Source organism: Pleurodeles waltl, chromosome 3_1 (genome assembly GCF_031143425.1).
Source record: "Pleurodeles waltl isolate 20211129_DDA chromosome 3_1, aPleWal1.hap1.20221129, whole genome shotgun sequence".
Classification (NCBI taxonomy): domain Eukaryota; kingdom Metazoa; phylum Chordata; class Amphibia; order Caudata; family Salamandridae; genus Pleurodeles; species Pleurodeles waltl.
Window position 1 is genome coordinate 1967659368 of NC_090440.1, and position 21720 is coordinate 1967681087.

A 21720-nucleotide genomic window follows, 5' to 3' on the forward strand; every position below is an offset into this window, starting at 1 on the left:
ACGTACAAAAGTGTTTTTTCTTAGCGTAATAAACAATAAAATTCTGTTTTTGTAGCAGTTGCACCTGAGGATTACTCACTATACAGACAATCCTAAGGAGTCAGTGCAAAGGAGTATGCAAGAATGTGCTTGAATTGTCTATAATGTGCACAGAGTTCTATGTAAAGTCCAGATTTCCTAGAAAGGCAGAACTCTATATAAACTATAGGATAAAGTCTGCAATTTGTAAATTTCTGCCCTGCAAAATAGTACCCAATTATCAGCAGTAATGTTTCTGCAGCAGAATCATGGAGGAGAAAGGGAAGCTGAATGAGTTATAAAGATCCCGATCAGAGAGTTGCAAGGTACACAAAGTACGTATATCCCATAGAAAGTAGCCTACTTCTGTGTCCAATACCCTCAGATTTCGTAACTTACGACCTAAGGGTTGCAACCCAGACATTTAAAGGTACCACAAGCAAATCAGATCAGCGCTGTCACCACAGAATGGAACCGAATATCACAACCTTACCCATTCCTATCATTGTGGTGGTAGTGCCCAAAATATGTAGATTTCAATTGTAAATCCTTTAAGAATACATACGACTTGCTTTATAGAACTACCCGACATTTTCTTTAGGCTACTTTTGGCTATCTATGTGTGCATGTCCTTTAGTGTTAGTCATTTTTGGTTTTGATACCACGGGTACCACAAACTGCATACATAGGCCCTCATTACGACTTCGGCAGTCTTTTCGTAAGACCGCTGAAGCCGTGGGCGCCGAAAGACTACCAGTGCTGACTGTCTTAAGACCACCTTATTACTACTGATTTCAGAATTCCACCTGAAATCGGGTGGAATTCTGACACCAGTCATGCTGGCGGTCGGCGGTGAAGAGGCAGTTAGACTGCCGGCACCACCTCGCCAAAGGGACGCCACATGCCCTATTACGCCCCTCAATACGGCATGACGGTGTCCTGGTGGTGGGGTGCTGCCATGGATGGAAATGCCGGGACCTGTCCCCTCCCAGATGACCTCCTTGACAGACGAAGTAAGTGGATCGTCCAACCTGCAAGCGGATGTCTATGTGATGCGTTTGTGAATGTCATGAATGCGGGGAGGGGGGTACCTGTGGGAGCGTGTCTGCGTGTATGAGTGATTGTTTGTGGACAGGGTGAGGGAGGTGTGTGAGTGTTTGTGGATGTGGACAGGGTGAGGGAGGTGTGTGAGTGTTTGTGGATGGGGTGGGGGTGTGTGAGTGTTTGTGGATGGGGTGGGGGGTGAGTGTTTGTGGATAGGGGGAGGGGGTTGAGAGCATGTGTGCGGGTGTGAGCAATTCAGTCCATGGGTGCGACTGAGTGGATGGAAGGAGTGAGTGTGTGTATGGGTGTGCATGTGTATGTAAGTGGACGGGGAGGGAGGTGAGTGCTTGTGTGAGTGGACGGGGAGGGGGTGAGTGTTTGTGTGAGTGGATGGGGAAGGGAGTGTGTGTTTGTGTGAGTGAATGCGGAGAGCAGGTGTGTGTGTGTCAGTGGACTGGGAGAGCGAGTGAGTGTGTGTATGCGTTGCAAGGGGGAGTGGTGTGCATGTATGTATGAGCTGGAGGGAGGAGGGGAAGAGGGTGTGAATGTATGTTTTGCACTGGAGGGGGAGGGAGTGAATGCATGCATGAGTGCAGTGTTTGTGTATGTATGTTAGCGTGAATGAGAGTGTATGACGTGAGTGGGGGGGTGTTTGTGTGTGAGAGTATGTGGATGTGTGTGCAAGTGTATCCTGTCAACAGGAATGCTTATTCCTGTCGCCAGGATGTAAGACCGCCAGATTTTTCTGCTCACCTCCAGCCCTGCGGACAGCGGAAAAGAGGCGGGACGGGCAGAGTATTGGCAGTTTGGCTTCGGCCAAACCACCGAACTTGTAATTTGGCGCTCTTCACCTCCGACCCGTCGTTGGTGAGACCGCCACCACGGCCCTGGCAGTCTTCGGACTGCCAGGGTCGTAATGAGGGCCATAGTCTTCATTTTGCTCTGAAATAAATCAGTAGACTATTTCTATTCTGATTACTGTAGATTTTGGGGACACATTAGTAAGAATTGAACTTGTTTAACCACAACATTAGGTGATCATGCACTTCAGACTTACTGTTGACCTATTTATTTATAATATAGGTTGCCATCCACTACAAATGCAGGCATAGAACGTACAAAACCCTCTAAGTGATGAAAAAGATAAACTCTACTAATAGTAGCGATTGTCCCAAATGTAGAATATATGAGAGGACATATGAGGTGGGAATGTAATGTGATCTGGAGATTCTGGCAAGTACTTGTTCAGAAACTAAGGCCCAAATTTAAGAAAAGTGGCACTGCATTATATGCAGCACCACTTTTCTTGCACCCAAAGGAGGTGGTAGGCCTTCTTAAATCTGGGCCTAAGAGTATTAGTTGGATTTCTCCTCAATTTTCAGCAGTTTTGTTTATTGGGATTAACACAGATTAAACACACACCCTGGCTCTCGAGAAAGTGGTGGAACTGGGGCATACAATAGCTAAGCAAAATATAGCCATGAAGTATGACAGAAAGGTAAGCCCGACATATAAATCTTGGGAGTCAGTTATAACCATCTGGGTGACAGTGCAGGATAAAAAAGACGGGAGAGAATAAGTATACTATGACATGGGAATTGGTACTAAATACTATGGAGCAACAAAGTAATGAAGAATCACAAGATGATATGGTAAATTAATGCCAGACAAGGAGACATAAATCTGCCACAGCATATCACACATAATCATGTGAAATATTGTTAAATAAGAGATAATAGAGATAAGTGGATGAATTGTTAATGAGAAGAATTAATTTCGAACTGCAGTGGGGTTTATGGGGTAACTGGTTAATGAGATGGCTGTAATCGAAAAGAAAAGAAACATTTAACACAAACCAATATATATTGCCCTATCTCCGTCCCCAGTCTGTGTTACACGCCAATTATTTTGTCTTGCTATACTGTGGACTCAGGAGAACCATGACCCTTTCATCACTCAGTTAGCTTAGCACCTGTATGCATCGAGAGATGGGGATTTAGAACTTTGATTTCCCCCGTCTCTTTTTTCTTGTATTAATGAACAATTTCGCTTCTATACAAACACCCCTTTTCAAATATGGCGTCTATGTTCAATGATATTATATATATAGTACCTTTTTTACTTTCGTGTAGCTAAGTCTAAAACGCCCGGTTCACACGCTGAGTGCTTTGGGCACAGATGCTGACCAGGCTGTAGAATATTCCAATTGGCCTTGAAGGGCCATTTTTTGCTAGTTTCTGCACAAAACAGTCCGTAGCCATTTTACCATTTTGCTCAACGGTGTTTTCAATCTTTTACACTCAGCAATATCTGTTGGCCGTCTTTGGACCTTATCAGGTAAAAACAAGATTATACATTTCTGGATTTGAAGGAATTTAGTCATGTGGGGTACCATTCCTTTAAACGCTGTTATTGGCACATTTTCGGACCCTCAGTAGATCAGCACAGCTATTAATTGCAATATGGCACTTCACTACAATCAATTTTGGGGGAGGGACTTTCACCTGCCTTATGAGGGAAGGCCTCACTATTGTTCTTAGAATTGTATTTTGCATTGCTTTACTTACACTGCCTATATGGCCATTTGTAGACACAGCACTTATAACTTTTAGTGTACTAATGGTGACCCATGTATAGAGTACACTATGGGCCTGATTACGACCTTGGTGGAGGGGATTACTCTGTCACAAACGTGACAAACATCCTGTCTGCCCTATCACAAGTTCCATAGGATATAATGGAACTTGTAATACTGCAGGCGGGAGGTCCGTCACGTTTGTGACAGAGTAATCCCCTCCGCCAAGGTCGTAATCAGGCCCTATGTGTTTGCGTTTACCTTTACCTTCTATTAACAGACCCCTCCCACCTGCTATTACACTGGCTGTTTCACCTTCAGAAGTTTCAGTTTGACTCTGTCTGCATGATGTCATCTGAGTCCTTTGGTTGTTAAAATGGGCTACTTGGCCCCAGTCAGCCACCTATGGTACATTAGTGGTTGGCACCAATGTTAAGAAGCCCTAGATATAGATATTTATTATGTGTTTTCCAACAATGTTGCTCACATGAAGTGTGTTCTACAGGTTGGCTAAATATTCATTTGTTTGGAGAAAACCCTGATATGGAATGAACTTTGAGTACCTATTAATGTTTGAGTTGCACCCTTTAGGTCCTAAGCTTCCTAAATTCAGGGTATTGCATATAAACGTAGTCTTTCCCCTTCCTATAGTTCATACAGATTTTTTATAGTTTTAAACTGGGTTCACTTTAATTGATGTCTCTTCTAGCGGAGGCTTTTCCCAACCATGTAGTTTCCCTCTTAGCTCCAGTGTGGTATAAGACTAAACAACTGGGGATGCCATGCATGTAATGTTCATACATTTTTTAGACATTGCTCCTGATACATAAGTGTTGGTAAAGTATTTTGCCTGAAAGAAATTCACAAACTATGACAAATGAGTTTGGATCATTTTGATATTGGTTCACTTTGTTTGAATTCTTTCAGATTTTGCATTACATTCTCAGTAGAGAAATAAAAGACAAAGAAAACAGAGTCCTCTCTAGAAAATTCACTGACTGGGCTTATGGTCCAGTTTCATCTTCACTCTATGATTTGAATGATGTGGACACCACCGCAGTCAACTCAGTGCTCGAGATTGTGGTTTACAATGCAGAGACCACGGTAAGAACGTGTAGATTATATAATTTGTATGATGATGAAACAAGGAGTCTAGTCCTCAGCATTAGCAGAGTGTAAAAATTGTGCAATCTGTTCTTAATCTTAAAATAAGGTTCTTCTAGGTAAACACTCTATTGTAAGACAAGGAAAAACAAAAGTACATAAATCCATGATTAACACCTTCTCTACCGAGTCAAATATAATCATTACAGCAATAGACTTCCACAGTGTGAGTAAATTGGAGAATATTTATCATGTTATGGGACATTGTAAGGAAGTGTGTGTTTGGGATATTTTCAATTTCAGCTGTGTCTTAGTCAAATAAAAACATTCCAAAATTAACTAAATATTAAAATATTTTACCCCAAAGGTGGCAAAATAAGCACCATGCCAGTTAGTGAATTGTGCCACCTAGTTCATGTATCCTCAGGTTTGATATGTTGTTGTAACCAGAATTATGGGTGTTTTTTCTCTGCCCAGTAACTATCTGCCCATTGTGAACCTACTATTGCTTTCAGATCTATAACAAATCCTCAAGTAAAAGTTCCAAGGAAAGACATTTGAACACCTATTTTGTACTTGTTTAAACTTGCAATTTGTTATGTTTTATATCATTTGTTTTTCAAATAAGCTTCACCATATGCTCTATTCTCTTTGATTTTGTTACAGAACCGCCACGAGTTGTTGTCTTTGGAACCCTTGCACACCCTGCTCCAGATGAAATGGAAAAAATTTGCAAGATACATGTTCTTTATGTCTTTCTTGTTTTCCTTACTGTATAACATCGCACTAACAATGGTGTCCTACTTTCGACCCCGTGGAGATGAGGTTTGTGAACTACAGAATACAAGACTACCTACAGTAAATTAAACTTGGCAGTAAAGATAAGCCTGATCAATTAAATGTCATAATATACATGGTTAAACAAAGATAGATTTTCACCTCTCTGCCCATCTACAACCATGTCAGGTACATGCAAGTCAGTTACACTTACAGTAAACTCTTCCAGTGTAGTATTCCCTAGTAGTGGATATCTCATTGATTCTAGAAGTGTCTTGCTTATCCAGTTTACAGAAAGCACGGTGAATTCTAGCAGTAAAAGGAAACCTTGGCCCTTTCAGAAAACACTATTTTTATTTTATTGGAGGCATTTATGTTATGTTATTCACGCTTGTATATATCCAAACAACATTTCTGTAGCACTGTAGAGCATTCTTCATCTTGGCATCTATTTGTGCAGATATGTTTTGTGCAAACCTTATCTAGAGGGCAGCAGAGTACTTTATGTCGAATAAGGGAGGTGTTCTGTTATATGTAAGTTATAGGACTGCAGATGGTCATTTATATATATAAGGAATTAAAACAGAAAAGCAGCATGTTTTCTTGTTTATGTTCACTAACCGAATACTGTACTAAACAGTGGTAGGTGTATTATGAAATGCTACATGATGGATGCTATGACATAGTGAAGTGCAAACTGACAGTATGTTTAAAGAGGGTTAAAAAAGCCAGTTTGGCAGGATTGATGACAGCCAGTCCATTGTCTGTTACATTGCCCTTAGATAGACAAATAACAGAATGCTCTGGAAGAGATGTTCCAGTCAACAGGACTCCATATTTTGCACTGGTTGTAATTGTCCATTCAGTAAAATGCAATTTTGACATAGATTGTATTAAGATCACGTGTATATTTTGCACTGGCTTCAGGTAGCCTAATCAGCATGTAGTGTTGGCTGTGGCATTGGCTGTAGGTAGGCCAACAAATACCACCCACCTCTGGCACAAGCTGACATGGCCTTATAAGAGGTATTAGGTGTAGTTCTTCCAGTCAATATGATCCATTCATGGTATTGTCAGTACGTAATCTATGCAATCCTACCAGCATGTTCAAGTGTTATGATACATGCAGACAATTATATTGCCTTGAAAAAGATGATCATGTAGTGTTTGCTGTGGAAAATCAAATCCCAAAGATCAATCTGTGCCGTACTTTTGCATATGAACTTTTAACAAAACAAATCTGATGTATTCACTGTAAAAAACTTACAAACATATCTACATGTAGTTCCTTCAAGAAGAAACATCTGATATATCCTGCAGGTGAATCAATTGATCGGATTGTCTTGGTCACCATTTCCTATAGGGATTCCACACAGTGCAATGCCTCTTTGCAATCTATGCAGCATTTTGCTGCAATCAACACAGTCATAAAGTTTATTTGAGAAGCCCACATATTCCACTTCCTTCAAACTTCTTTGGTATTTCTCTATGTAATCCAATCAACTTGGCATGTCATTTGTATCGGTCATGCATTGCCTTTTAGCTCTCCAGTGTTTTAACTTGTGCTGCAATAAAAGATGTTCTGCTTCTCTTCACTGTTTCTGATCTTTAAGGTACTTCAAGATGTAAGTGCTTTGTAACTCAGAGTTGGATTTCAAAATACAGCATGAAATATGATATTACTTTTAAACTTTCTCTTCTGAATAGTTGGCCTCCTTTCCTCATTTACAGAAAACCAAAGTCAGGAGTAGGATTTCTTGCTGTACCAATCACAGCTGTTATTAACTGTTTTCAGAGGAAGGGTTGATATGTCTGTGTGTCCATTTTATATTAGTTATACTCATATAATTGTGGTCCATTCAAAGGACCAATGTTATGATCCAACAACAAGAACTGCTATTGTAATTCCTTTACAGTACTTATAGTACCTCATAAAAGTCAGAAAATATCATATTTGGGTATAGATATATATATTGTAAATTTGCGCATTTCTAATAAATATGTCTTTTTCAATTTGGCAGGCTCTTTCTCCTTTGGATATGACTAATGAAGTAGGATGGATTCAGCTAGTAGGACAGATATTTATCATTGTGTGTGCAACATACTTCATGGTCAAAGAGGTGAGTCAATGCTATACTTTTAAATGTTTTTAGCAAATTATTTTGACAATAAAATTTTAATAGGTGATGTACTTTGATATGATGGGAGCAGTGGATTGTAGTATTAACTGCATTTACTTCAATTACTATGAATTAACCAAATGCAAATTAGATCAACGAAAATCACTAAATTAATTCTGTAACTCAAACAAAAATATGTGTGCTCTTGTCCATAAACTGTCTGCAATTTGGTTGAAAATGCTAACTTTAGATTACTCATTTTTTCCTTTGGTTTAGAGTGTAGTATTCTTCATGGTTCGCCCAACAAACCTTCGATCGGTTCTCTCGGATGCATGGTTCCACGTCCAGTTGTAAGTTGTGTGCTACAGATTTTTTAAATGTGGATTAATAGTATTTAGGATTTTAATTTCCAAAGTACTTATACATTTAGAAAACAGAGGGCCTGATTTAGAACTAACCCATCTGCCGAGTTCTAAATCAGGCCCGAGTTCTTGAGCAGTAATCACTCAAAGTAATTAAATTAAACATATTTGGAAACTTTGCATGCACTCACATGCCTCATAAAATCTCGTAAATATTTCTCAGTTGCAGGGTGACAATGTAAGTTTCTGAATTGGGTAATTTGTTTGTGTTATTAGCAAGCACCCAACAAAGATCCTATATAAACAGAGTTAAACAAGTACGTAATATCATTTCCATAGCTTCAATTAATGCCATTCCAAATAATAGTTCAATCATATCTCTTAGCTCACCTGTATACCAGTACTAAATTCCACTTCTTAAGTGTTTGCATCACACACATTGTAGCAATTCCTAAACAATTTAACTCACTGTTGGGTAACCTGAATAAGTTAATTATTATAATAAATTGTTTGCAATCTATTTCTGTCTGATAACTGCCTAGAGTAGACATATATGTCATACAATAATCAATGTTTCCATATTTGTCTACTTCTTCTTTGACCCCATTTAGAACATACCCATTATGTTACCCTACAGAGAGAAAATCTTTGCCTATACATGTCCAAGATGTGAAACCTCACAGAGCAGTTGCACAGCTATTGAAAACCCTAGCTAAGTGTCTATATAGGGAAGATAATTCTAAAGTGAGATCCTATACCCAAATTATGTATTAGCAAAGATTGTGGTACGATATGTAGAACATAAACCAAATCTTAGTCACAAAGAACAGTTCATTTGGTTAAATATAGGAATCTTTAAGGAAATATACATCTGATGAACAATATGATTCTTAATCATAACCATTACAGATTAGGGTTAGCAAGTTATAGTAAAGTCAAAGTTTCTCCTCAAATCAAATCTGTACTATCTTTGCACTAAACTTTCTGAAACACATCTATCCGGTTTATGTTTAACATGCCAAGTCGATGTAGATTTGTCAAAGGAGGATGAAGGGAAAGGGTAGTCAAACAATAGTCATTTCCCTTTTTAATTTGCTCTCCACTCCATAAAAACATGTTGAAGAGCCCTTTACCCAGTTAAGTGTTTTTGCCTGGTATGGTATAATCCTTTTGTGTGTTTTTTTTTTTTTAGAAATTAGTGTTACAAAAACTTGAGAGGGTTAAAAGTTAGCGATATCTGGAGAGTCCACTAACAGTCCTTGAACCTGGGTTAGCGAAGTGTCTGTCAATGTAAATTTAATAAATAGAAGCACCCTCTATCCTACAAAGGATTTTTTTGCTCCCATTGTCCATTTTGGGTCTTTGGCATTAAAGGTTATGTCAGTCAACCCAAAGGTTCTGGACTAGCCAAAATAGAAATTGTCGGTTGCAAACTCCAATACAGACAGAAGGCTTGGTACCCTAAAATTGTTAAAGAAATTGGGAAGAGCCAAAAGAGTGTGGGGAGTATCCTCTGACTCACTTGCTGATGTAGGAGGCGTTTGTTAACAAACATGTTTGAAATAGGCAATTTTGCTATCAACAGCAAAGTATGCAAACCATTCTTCCCAGCACCACAGACCCCCCCCCCAATAAGTCAATAAGTGCTTTTGGACTATTTATAGTGCCCACTAGACTAGAACCCTTAACCTTTAGTGTGCATGTCTGAGACCTTAACCACTGGACCAAAGGTGGCCCCTTACTGTGCAGTGTCCTTTCAACCTCTCTCTCTTCCATCTCATTATGGGATGGAAGAGAGAGAGAGTGACAAGACTGCAAGGGTAGGCTAAGGCCCCCCAAGGTCCTAGCTGGCTCCCCGCATCCTGTGGGAGCTGGCAATGCTCCCACAAGAAGGGAGCTGTTTCAAATAGCAGCTCCCTGCTTGGGAGCAATGTTTTCATCTGTTTCCCTGCACATATCTTTGTGTGCAGGGAAACAGATGTAAACTTTACTTTCTGCAAGTGAGAGCTGTTTGATAGCTCTCACTTGCAGAAAGTGAAGTGTTTGCTCTGACTTAGCTGGAGCTGTCCAATCTCCAGCCAAGTCAAAGCAAACAGTTATGTCCTCGGGGTGGGTACCCCGGAACATAGCAGGAGCCAGCCCTAGGGGGTGGTGACCGCTGGGCCATCTATGACTCCTTGAGGTGGACCGCATGGCCCCCCTCCAATGTAAAATAGCCCCAGGGGGGTGGCAGACCTCGGGACTGCAAGGGGGATGTTGTGCAGTCCCCCCTCTTTGTTGTATTTGATTGAATCCCTAGGGAGGTGGTGGTCCCTGGGGCCGTGGGGGGGCTGCATTGTCCCCCTGCATTGTATTTGATTGAAGCCACGGAGAGGTGGTGGTCCCCAGGGCTCTGGGGGGGGGTGAGCAGACCCTCTCACTACACTTTATTAAGGTCCGTGGAGGTGGCGGTCCCAAGGGCTGTGGCAGGGGGGTTGCACGGCTCTCCCACATTGTATCTGATTGAAGCCCCTGAGAGGTGGCTGTACCCAGGTCTGTGGGGGGCCATGTGCCTCTCTTGCATTATATCTGATTGAAGCCCCGGGTAGTTGGTGTTTCCCGGGGCATCAAAATGAGCCCTATGTGCCCCACTCCTTTATTTGAACATGCTGCCGGGACCTGGCCCACCCGGGGACTTGACAAAAACAAGCGTGGGAGCCAGCACTTGTTTTAAAAAAAAATAATTTGCTATGAATTTGCGCAGTCATCCGGAAGTTGCAGCAAAACTGTTTAAAAAAGTGCTTATTTGCCCTGGTGCTGGGGTCCCTCTGGCACCCTAGCACCAGAGCTAAGGGGTCAGTGTGTTCCTACCCTGGCCCCTTTTCATTTTTTCTCACTTTTTTCATGGGACTCAGCTTAAGCTGAGTCCCAAAATGGCTCTAAACACTCCCTGGTTTGACTTGTTGCCGGCCAATCAGAGCTCTGCTGCTCCGTGCACAAACTTGCAAAGTCATCGAGGAGGATCTGCGGCACACTTTAATATCTCAAAAACTGCTGAACAGTTTTACACCAAGTAACTGAAAGCATAATCTGTGTACCAAAAGCTACCTTTCAGCCAAACTTTGTGTAATTCCGTTCAGCAGTTTGGGCTGGGATCGCGTTTAAAACTCCTATGGGAATTAACATGGGAAATGTATGTTTTTGACCCTCGCTTTTTCTCAGCCCCTGATCGATGGATCACCCAGTAACTTCCCAGGCACAACAAGAATCATCGGCACACTATCTTTTAGAAAATATCATGAAGATTCATCAAACGGTGCCAATGATATAGGCAAGTCAAAAAGCACTTTTTCGACAGAAACATGGGGCGTCATTTCGAGGTTGGCAGACAGTTTAGCCTGTCCGCCAAACTCCAGACAGGGTGGCTTCTGCCTTTGTTGCCACCACCCCGCTGGACCTATTAGGAGTTAACCACTAGGTTGGCGGGCGGAAACCTTGGTTTCCACCTGCTGGCCTAGCGGGAAACAGGCTACAGCATTGTCTCTGGCACGTAATCAAGCCGGCGGCAATGCTGTAGCCCACAGGTGCACCAGCATCCTCGCAATGTTTAATGGACATTGAGATGGTGCTGGGCAGGGTTTCCCTGCACCGCCCATGTCAAGTGCATGGGCAATGCAGGGCCCCCCTTGTGGTCCCCTGCACCTGATCCGCCAGGTGTTACCACCATGAAATGGCTGGTGGCGAACAAGGTCTTAATCCGCAGGGTAGAGCTGCATGCAGCACTGCCCTGGCGGATTACGTGCTCGGCAACCACGCCAGACCTTCGGGATCATGGATCCTGGAGATGCTGGTGGAATACTGGCAGCCTGACTGCCAGGGTCTTAATGTGGCAGTTGGACCGCCACAACAGCAGCGCTTCTGAACGCCACCAAAAGGCTGGCGGACTGAACAGTGCCAGCCTCGTAATCAGGCATATATATATATATATATATATATATATACACATATACCCATATGTATATATATAAATATATATATGTGTGTGTGTGTATTCATATGTAGATGCATAGATATATATGTATTCATACATATTCAATGAACTAACAAAGAAATTAATTAAATAAATTAACTATAAATTGTACATTCTCCACGCACTTGTTATACCCATTTAGAATACATCACGTATACTATACGAAATCATAGCATTCATAAGAGCATTTGTGACATTGCAAATCACATCATTTGTCAGAATACAGTGCATATACAATTGAGTTCAATACATTGTGTATGGAGGTGCTTAAGTTATAATAATTTTAAGGTGTTGCATACATTATAAATGTAATGTATACCTTTAGAATCTTTCATGTTTGGGTCATTTAAGATTGATTTGTATAGAAATAATAAATATAGTTGTAGTAATTTGTAGGTGGTGCATAAATAATGAATGTAAGCTATAACTATAACTTCAGAATTTCTAACGTTTGTGTAGTTTTGTAGCTTAAATTTGGTTTATATAGAAAGAACAAATAAGGTTTTCTTAAGTATAACTGAGGTTTTTTCTTGTAATAAAAATGTGTTTCAAATTGTAGAGTCCAGTGCTGCTGAGTGGAGTGCCATTAATTAGAGTGTTGTACATCTATTGCCTGATTTGAGAAAAGTGGTGCTGCATCTAATGCAGTGGCACTTATCTTGCACCCCTTAGCACCCTCCTAGCGCCACCATGTGTGCGCCATATTTAACATACAGTGCACCATTGCAGTAGTTAGGGAACTAGCGTCAAACATGTTGACGCTAGTTTGGAGCTTTGCATGATTAGCATCACAATTTTTTATGCTAATCCTGCAAAGCCTTTTGAGGCCCATTATAAATAATGGTATGCCTCCTTTTAAAGCCCCCTCTGTGCAGACGTTAAAAAATACCACAAAGACATCTTTTCGACTTCTTTGTGCCATTAATTCAGCCCCCACCTAATGGGTGAACACTCCCTTGCATACATTATGCCTGGCGCAGGCATACTGTGGAGCAAGCGGTTACAAAGTGGCGCAGTGCATGCATTGCACCACTTTGTAAACCTGGTGCAGCGATTTTGGCCTCGTTGGGATACATTAGCATAAAAACATAGCGCTAATGTGGCACAACGAGGCACTAGGCCGTCTTACATCGGGGCCCTAGTGTGATACAGTGTAGTGTTGTAGTGTGGAGCACCACAGAGTTGATTACAGTGTTGCAGAGAGGAGTGGAATGGAGTAGAGTAGACTATGGTACAGTACGATAAAATGAAGAGGCATAGACCTATAGCTTATTCTACATTGGGGGAGGATGCAACGTTTCATTGTGATTTGTCAATGGGGTGCAAGAAATAAATTGAAGGTCCCATGCTTTACATTTGATCCTTTTTGGTAGTACAGGTAAGTAGGGTAAGTATTGTCAAAGTTATACACATTTCATGACAATGACAAGGCATTCTGTGATTGGTTAATGACTGCCTTTACGAAAGTTAAAGGCAACCATGTTGTTTTAAGTACACTCTGGCTGTGTTCTTTGTTAGGATCTTAACTATAGCTAGGTATTTGCTTTTTGATTTTTCTCTGCAGATTACTATTTTATTAAAGTGCCAATGAGTAAAGAAAATTATTTATAAGATTCTGTATATTTTGTTTAAAAATTATGGAGTGGAGCAGTATCCCTGAGTACCACAGTACTTTAAAAAAATTGTACTACACTGCAAGTCACAAATACAGTGTACTACAGTATTCTTTTAATTTAATTTTTCACATATTCAATTCTTTACACAACATTTTATGGAGTACTACAGTAAAATCTACACATTACTGTGCAGCTTAAACAATAAATGTTGGTTAAAACATTATAAATATACTATGGTACACTATTTTTCAAAACAAGTGTGCTAAAGTATTTTTGTCCTGTAGCTACTGCATTACTTTAAAGGTACTAGTGCGGTTCACCATAAAAATATATAGAAAAATATAAATACACTTCACTGTCTTTTAAAGTGGTAACATGTAGGTAACAACAATAAAGCCTACTACTTACCTATACTTATGTTTAAGGCCCTAACATAAAAACAATGCCAAATGGTACTGAAAACTACATGGCTGCTTTTTACATTTTGTAAAGACAGCCATTGGTCAATCGTACACTACCTTGTCATTGGTATGTACCATTGTATATAGCACAGTTAACACTGTATACAGTGGAACAATTTACAACTAAGTATTTTTTGATTTACAACTTTAACACTACTTAAACTATTTACACCTATTACCAAAAAATTACAATTTACACACCATAATCTATATTTATGCCCTTTTATACCTACACCTGTCTGGCAACTTTCATGCTACATCTGTTAAAAGTACTTTACTCCACTTTATGTCATTCCATTCTATGCCACGCCACTCTACACCATAGCACTGTATGCTATTCCACTATGTCACTCCACTACACACCACTACATTCTACAGTTATCCATTGTCGCCACTCTTTTCTACATCAGTCCACTGTGCACTATTACACTCTACACCACTCCATCACTCAGAACAGAACTGAATTTATAACTTTATGCTATTTCAATTAATGCACTTCTCCTGCACACCATTCCACTGTGTGCCACTCCCCTGTATGCCACTCCACTGTATGGCACTCCACTCTATGCCACTCCACTTTATGGTATGGCACTCTATGCCACTCCAGTCAATGCCAATCCACTCTGCTCTGTGCTATTCCACTGTACAGTGCTCCACTGTACGCCACTCTACTCTTTGCTATTCGACTCTATGCCACTCCACTCTGTGCCACTCAACTCTCTGGCACTCTGCTGTATGCTCTTCCACTGTACAGCAGTCCACTCTACGTTACTCCACTCTACACTATTCCAGTGTATGCCACTTCACTCAACAGTATTCCAGTATATGCCACTCCACTCTACCCAAATCCCCCCCACTGTACTCCGCTCAACCACAATATACTGCACTCAACAGCAGTCTACACCCCTCCACTCTACCACACTCTACTCCACTCCATAACACTCCACTGTACATCAATGTACTCCTGTTAGTGCCAGTCTATAGGACTCTGTTTCAACCTATGCCACCGTATAACACTTTGCTGCAGTCTAGGAAACTCCATGCAATCCCTCTGTGCTACTGCAGCCCACTTTACTATACTCTATTCCAATGTACTCCACTACTGCACTCTACACCCCTCACCTGTATGCTACTCTTTTCCACTCAACTCTACAACAGTCTATGCCATTCCATTCTGCCTTACTGTACCACATTCTACTCTACCCCACACCACTCTACTGTACAACTCTTTGGCACTCCTTTCTACAACACTTTCCAAAACTCTACAGTCCAGTCGATTGCACAACAAACTAATGCACTCTACAGTACTCCACTGCATGCTACGCCAGTCTGCTGTACTCTATGTCTTATTACTCTGCAACATATTACTCCACTCTACACTACACTATTCTTCTGCACTCCACTGCACAGCTTTTTACCCCACTCTATGCCACTCTACAACACTCCACTCTATATCACTCCAGTCTACTCCACTGCACAGCTTTTTACCCCACTTTATGCCACTGTACAACACTCCATTCTATACCACTCCACTCTACCACACTCTACTCCTCGCTATGCAACTCCACTCTACAAGACTCTACTACACTCTGTGCCACTATACCACACTGTAGTCCACTCTGTGGTCCTTCGCTACAGTGTACAACTCTCTACTCCACTCTATGCACCTAGATTTCACTGTATAACACTGTACTCCACTCTATGAAACTTACCAACACTGTAGGACACACCACTCCACTGTACTGTAGAAAATGCCACTCCAGTATATGAGACTTTAATACTCTGGGCTACACCTCTCCACTCCACACCACTGTACAACATACCTCTCTACTCTGTGACACTTTACTCCACTTTATGCAATGCCTCTCCACTCTACTGCACTCCATTCTTTGGCACTCTCTTTCTCTCTACTGTAAGGCACTCCACTTAACGACAATGTACTCAACTACATTGGACGCTACGATTTGGAACACATTATTACAAGAAAAAAACATTCAAATTTAATGAAAAAACAAAGGTTAAACCTTAGTTATAGTTAGGAATATTTATTTATTCTTTCTATAGAAAATAAACTTAAGCTACACAAACATTAGACATTCTAAAGGTATACGCATACCTTAAGTTACTAATTTATGCAACACATGCAAGGTATTATAACTCATGCACCCCCATACACAGTGTACTGAACTCATTAGTCTTTACATTAACTGTAACTTACCAATCTACCATGCACTGTGTTGGGACAAATTATGTAATTTGCAATGTCATTAGTGAACTTATGAATGCTATGATGTCAGATGGTATACATGATGTAATATAAAAGAGTATAGCCAGTGCATGGAGAATCTTAAAATCTTACATCAACAAAACTTACATTTAAATATAGCAGTGCCGCTAAAGACATCCGGTCAGAAGCATTCCATTCTCGAGTATAGCCAGTGGGTTAGCGCTGGACTTTCTGTGGCCTGAAAGTCGCAGGCCCTAATCCCCGCAGGTCCAAATATACTTTTGAGGTCAACAATGAAAGTATGATTAAATTGGTTAATAATAACTGTTATTGTTCCATTTAAACCTATTGTTTAAAGTGCTTATAATTATTATTATTGTTGTTATTATTATTACTAGTCTTATTATTGTTATTAATATGTGATGAAGATCAAGTTACATGTACAAACCTATACACATTTATTAGATTTCTGTGGACATGGATTTCATATGAAAGTTCGATATAATTTTAATGCAAAAATGGGGCATCTTGATTTACACCGTATTAAGCTGAGCTGAGAATATTTGACCTATATAAACTTCACTAATAGGTTAACTTATTTAGAGAGGTCTTACGTTTCAAGTTCTTTAGTATTCCATTTCTCTTAAAACCTTACGTTTTAACACTCTTGATGTTGCATCCCACTTAATAAAATTTACAGTTTTCAGAAAATAGAAAAACGTTGTTTCACATTTATGGATTATTATGAGGCCATTTGGCAGTAAACGTTTTCATGAACAACACAATTAGCAAACCCAAGTTAATCATTGTGGAGATGGTAAAATAACCTTTGCATTATGTGCAATTTCTATAAATGAACAAACAATGGCTAAGCAATGCTGAACTGAACTACATTTTGAAATGAATAGGTTCGTTCAAAGAAACAGTGGAAATGTTGTTGTGAATTCTGTATCATTTGTATTAATGTACAACAAGAGATTCATCTACATTACTTTATCACTACAACAACCATCAACACAAATATTTCTTTCTATTTCTTGGTTCATTTACTAATTATTTACTTTTGCTTTTGCAGTTTTCTTCAAGCTGTGCTTGTTATCATATCTGTTTTTTTCTACTTGTTTGGGGTGAAAGAATATCTTGCACTCCTTGTCCTGGCTATGGCACTCGGCTGGGCTAACATGTTATATTACACCAGAGGTTTTCAGTCACTCGGGATCTACAGCGTGATGATTCAAAAAGTAAGTATATTTGCTTTTTTTCTGTAGAATAACTTCAGGTGTGTTTAAGTATTGACAAAATGTAAGAATTCCTAATTGGCTTACCCTGTACACTAAAGGTTTATTGCAAGTCTGGCTCACCATAGTACACAATGTGAAGCAAATGTCAAATAATTTTAGATATTATCACATGTATATGAAGTTATGAGTGCCCCAATTGTTCATTTTACTACTGTACATCAGACAGTCTACTTTAAGGTCTGGGAATATACACTTGTTATAGAATAAGGAATACATCAGGGTATATAGAATTAAAACATACAATTAGAGCTTACCTTGTACACTAGAGGCAGCTCCAAAAGCCAACTCTCTGGGCATTACTTTATTTTTTTCATACTTAAAGTGACCATCCAGTGTAGAGAAAAAACAACTCTTGTATTTCATCTCGAACAATCACTAGCAATAGACTCTCTAGAATGTTCAATTGTTTGGTGCTGTTAGCGGGGTGTTTGAGATTATTTATGACATCGTTCACACGATAGCCACTTTAAATGCCTAAATGAGCATAGAGTTCTTTGAAGCAAATCATATTTTAAGTTCAGCTGTGAATTTGGGTCTCCAAACACTCCGCGCACCCATCTTTCACAATACAGTATCTACAAATGTTTTCAACCACCATTTGTAGTGTATTATTAAGGGAAAGCACACATTTACACTAAATCAAAAAGCCCCACAGCAGACCTCTGCATGCCAATTTTGGTAGTGATCTTTCTGGCAGTTTTCAGCCTCTTTTGGGTCCTCAGCCTCTTAGACCAGTCTGCATGAAATGTCTTAGAAGCAATCTTGGTGCAATAAGGTCAAAGTTTGGAACCAAAGGGATTAATGAAACAGAAATGAACCTTAGTATTAAAAATGACTCACAACTGCAGAGATGCTGTTGATTAAATAACACACAATACCTTTTGTGTGTCCTCCTAACACTTCACCTCGTTAGATTTGTTGTAGGCTTGGATGGAAGTGTAAGTGTCTGTGTGTCCATGTATGTGCATGTATATGAAGTGTGGCCTACTTGGGAAGAATCAGGCATATTCCATGATTTTCAGATCTGGAGGAATTGTAGTTATCTAAAACATAAAACCCAATGACATTTGCTTGTTACGTGAGCTTTTCTCCCAAAGGTAAAACTTTGCTGAGAAACGTTACCTGTGATACTGATTATTGTGTAATGTGGGAACCAAATGCATTCCTTATAATCTCACACATGACATCACAGAAGTCAACACAGATTGCATAACTAATGACCACATCTCACATCTTACTTGACACTCGGACAGGTCTAGTGTGATCAAGTTTAACACTTTATATTGCAACCAATCCCCATACCCATTTGGCATGGTGGGATATTTGTGTGTTGAAATTGGTACTGCAGCCATACACTATTTCTTTCTATGATGAGATGTCCCGCTAGTGAGTGGGTGAGCATAACCAATGCAGCCTCTATTGTGTATATAATATATGGGAGCCTGCAATCCCTGTAGGAAAGGATGTCTGTAAGTTCCTGTTTACAGTTGAGTTTTTAATCTCTAGTCGCATGTAATGCTGAAACAACAAAGGTGTTCAACTGTAATACTTTATTACAGTTGAGTTGTGACATAATAATGACTCCTGCCAAGCCAGGAGCCACGATGAAAGGAATGTCAAGGACGCAAGGATGGATAGCATATCTGCTCTCACTCAGTGGGAGCTTTGAAAATGCTCTTACAGGGTGGGAGCAGACTTTCATTTCCTTGCCTGCTCTCTTGTGGGCAGGGAAACACATTGTTCCCGCAGGAGCTAAAAAAAAAACATCTGCCTCCTCCAGGCAGAAGCAATGCCTGCCCCCACAGCTCCCAACATATTGTTTGGTGGTTGGCCCCGGTAGGCACAGGGGTACCCACCCACAAGGTGCATAGGATCCAGTGGATGGGGTGCCCTTGGCCTTTTTTGGCTCGTAGAGTGGGGCCATGTCCCTTAAATGAAATTCCCCCTTCAGGATGGGGTACCCAGGCCTATTAAGGCTCAGGGAGGAGGGGAGCAACCCCTTATCCTTATTGGTAGGATTCGGGCCTCGGAGATGGGGATCCCAGGGGCCTATTAAAGCTCCAGGAGTGGGGCCAAATACCCCCTTCCCTGCTTTGGAAGGTGGGTTGCATGCCTCATTTCCCTTATTTATGGAATTTGGCCCCAGGAATTGGATTCCCTGGGGCCAATTATAGCTTGGAAGGGGGGTTGGGTACCCCCTCCTATTTTTACTGGAATTAAGCCCTGATGGATGGGGCCCTTAGTGACTGTGAGATGGGTTTCCCAAGCCCAGTATTGACTTGGGGAGGGGGAGCCATATGTTGTCCTCCCATTAATTAGAAAAAAACAGCCACGGTGAATGGGGTTCCTCAGAGCCCCAAGTGGCTCGGGGAAAGGAGCCACACCCCTCCTCCACTTTTTTAAAAAAAGGCCCCCAGGGATGGTGTTCCCAGGGCCTGAAGTGGCTTGATGAGGGGAGCTGCCACAGGGTTTGATGCAGCGCCTGCCCACAGGCCAAGCCCTGCAGCCAACCCTATGCCGTGCATGGCTGAATGGGGTTGGATGCAGGGCATGGCCACCGCCTTGTGGCCAACACCACGCTGTACATGGCTTCAGGCCATGCTCGGTGAGGTGGTAGCTGTCTGTAGGTGGGTTGACTACAGTGTGGTACACAGTGGGACGTTTGCTTTACATATGATAATAAACTATTACTTTCCCTTAAAAAACCCTAGAAATTCACTGAAAATAACAAACCTTAATGTTGCAGTTAGGTCAAATGTCAGTTAAAACATATCATTTTAAACAAATAAAACCACTGAAACTCACTAGTTATTGTTATAATAAGTAACTATAACTCGTGCTTTGGGGGCGTGGCCGACGGGACACGCTTCTAGTGCGCTCCCACCTCGGCGAAATCCTTTAGTGATCCTGCGGCTCCCCCGGGCTGGGAGAGCCGCTCCCCTCAGATCGAGAGGATGGCTGGAGAGTTCTGGTGCCCCGGAACCCACTTTTGGAGACTGCCAGATCCGCACGCATGATCCTGCTAGCTGCGGCGGAGCTTCCTGGGCCGTGCCGCGCCTTACCGGGGCCGAGACTGTTTTGAGCGGTTGTGGGGGGGGAGGGGTTGGAGAGGTGTGCATCACCCCCCACAAAAAATATCTGTGCAGCTGCACCCATGGCCACCCCAGAGGGTTCTGGGCCCTGCGGCTGGGGCGGACCATAGGCAGTGACAATGCCGTTTGGGCCTGAGATAAGAGGCCTGATATTTGGATCGCCTCTGGAGCTGGCCTGTGCTCTGAGCGTCAGGTACTGGTGCTGAGCCTGCTGGACTTGGAAGTTGCAGGCCTGGAGACGGCGCTTTGAGCGAGAGGTGAGCTGCTGTGTTCCTTTGAGGTGTGGACTGCCCTTCTGGCCCTCTGGCCTTTTGGAACTGTATTGTGGGGTGGCGAGCCTCGTGAAGAGAGCGCCTGGAGGCTTCTGCTGACGGCCCAGTTATCTCCTCGCTTTTTCTGGCATCCCCCGCTCTGTGATTCCTGCGTTGACTTTGCTGGTGTGTGTTGCCAGCTTGCTTCGTATCTGCTGGTGAGGCTGGCGGCCCTCTGATCCTTCTGCCTGGGCTCTGTGTCCCTAAGGAGTGGGGTATTGCAGCAACTGCTTTGGGGGATCCGCTGTGTGAACGCTGCAGAAGGTGGTCAGTCGCGTCTAGGCCCTGTGTTTAGTAATTTGGGAGATCATAAGCGAACGGATCCCTCACAGGGTAATATTATGGAACAGTATACTACCCCATGTGGCTCCCCTGCGGCGGCCGGCGGGATTGGAGGTGAGTGGAGAGGCAGCTGGAGCATCTCTGAGTGCTGGGGAGCCCTTGCGAGCTGAGCTATTGGCGGCCATTCAGGGCTCCAGGGTGGCACTGGAGGGCAAGATTGAGACAGTCGCGGTGGAGGTCAACTTACTGAGAGCGGAACTTCGGAAGGTGTCGAACAAGGTGAAGGTGGCGGAAGGTTCCATTGCGGAGCTCCAGTCTGAGGTGGGGACACTGCGGTCACTGGTGGCACAGGCCACATCTACTGTGAGTCGGCTGGAGGCGAGGCTGGAGGACGCGGAGGGTAGATCCTGGTGGAACAATG

The 21720-nt window shown here is 41.8% G+C and overlaps 1 protein-coding gene across 1 annotated transcript in view; it reads left to right on the forward strand.

Annotated features, from left to right (window-relative positions):
* Nucleotides 1-21720, forward strand: part of TRPV3 (transient receptor potential cation channel subfamily V member 3) — a 62280-nt gene that overhangs the window by 12629 nt on the left and 27931 nt on the right. Inside the window, exons 5-9 of the mRNA XM_069221436.1 lie at nucleotides 4565-4741; nucleotides 5408-5566; nucleotides 7540-7638; nucleotides 7915-7988; nucleotides 17389-17554. Coding sequence (XP_069077537.1) covers nucleotides 4565-4741; nucleotides 5408-5566; nucleotides 7540-7638; nucleotides 7915-7988; nucleotides 17389-17554 — 675 coding nt within the window. The remainder of the gene's footprint in view (nucleotides 1-4564; nucleotides 4742-5407; nucleotides 5567-7539; nucleotides 7639-7914; nucleotides 7989-17388; nucleotides 17555-21720) is intronic.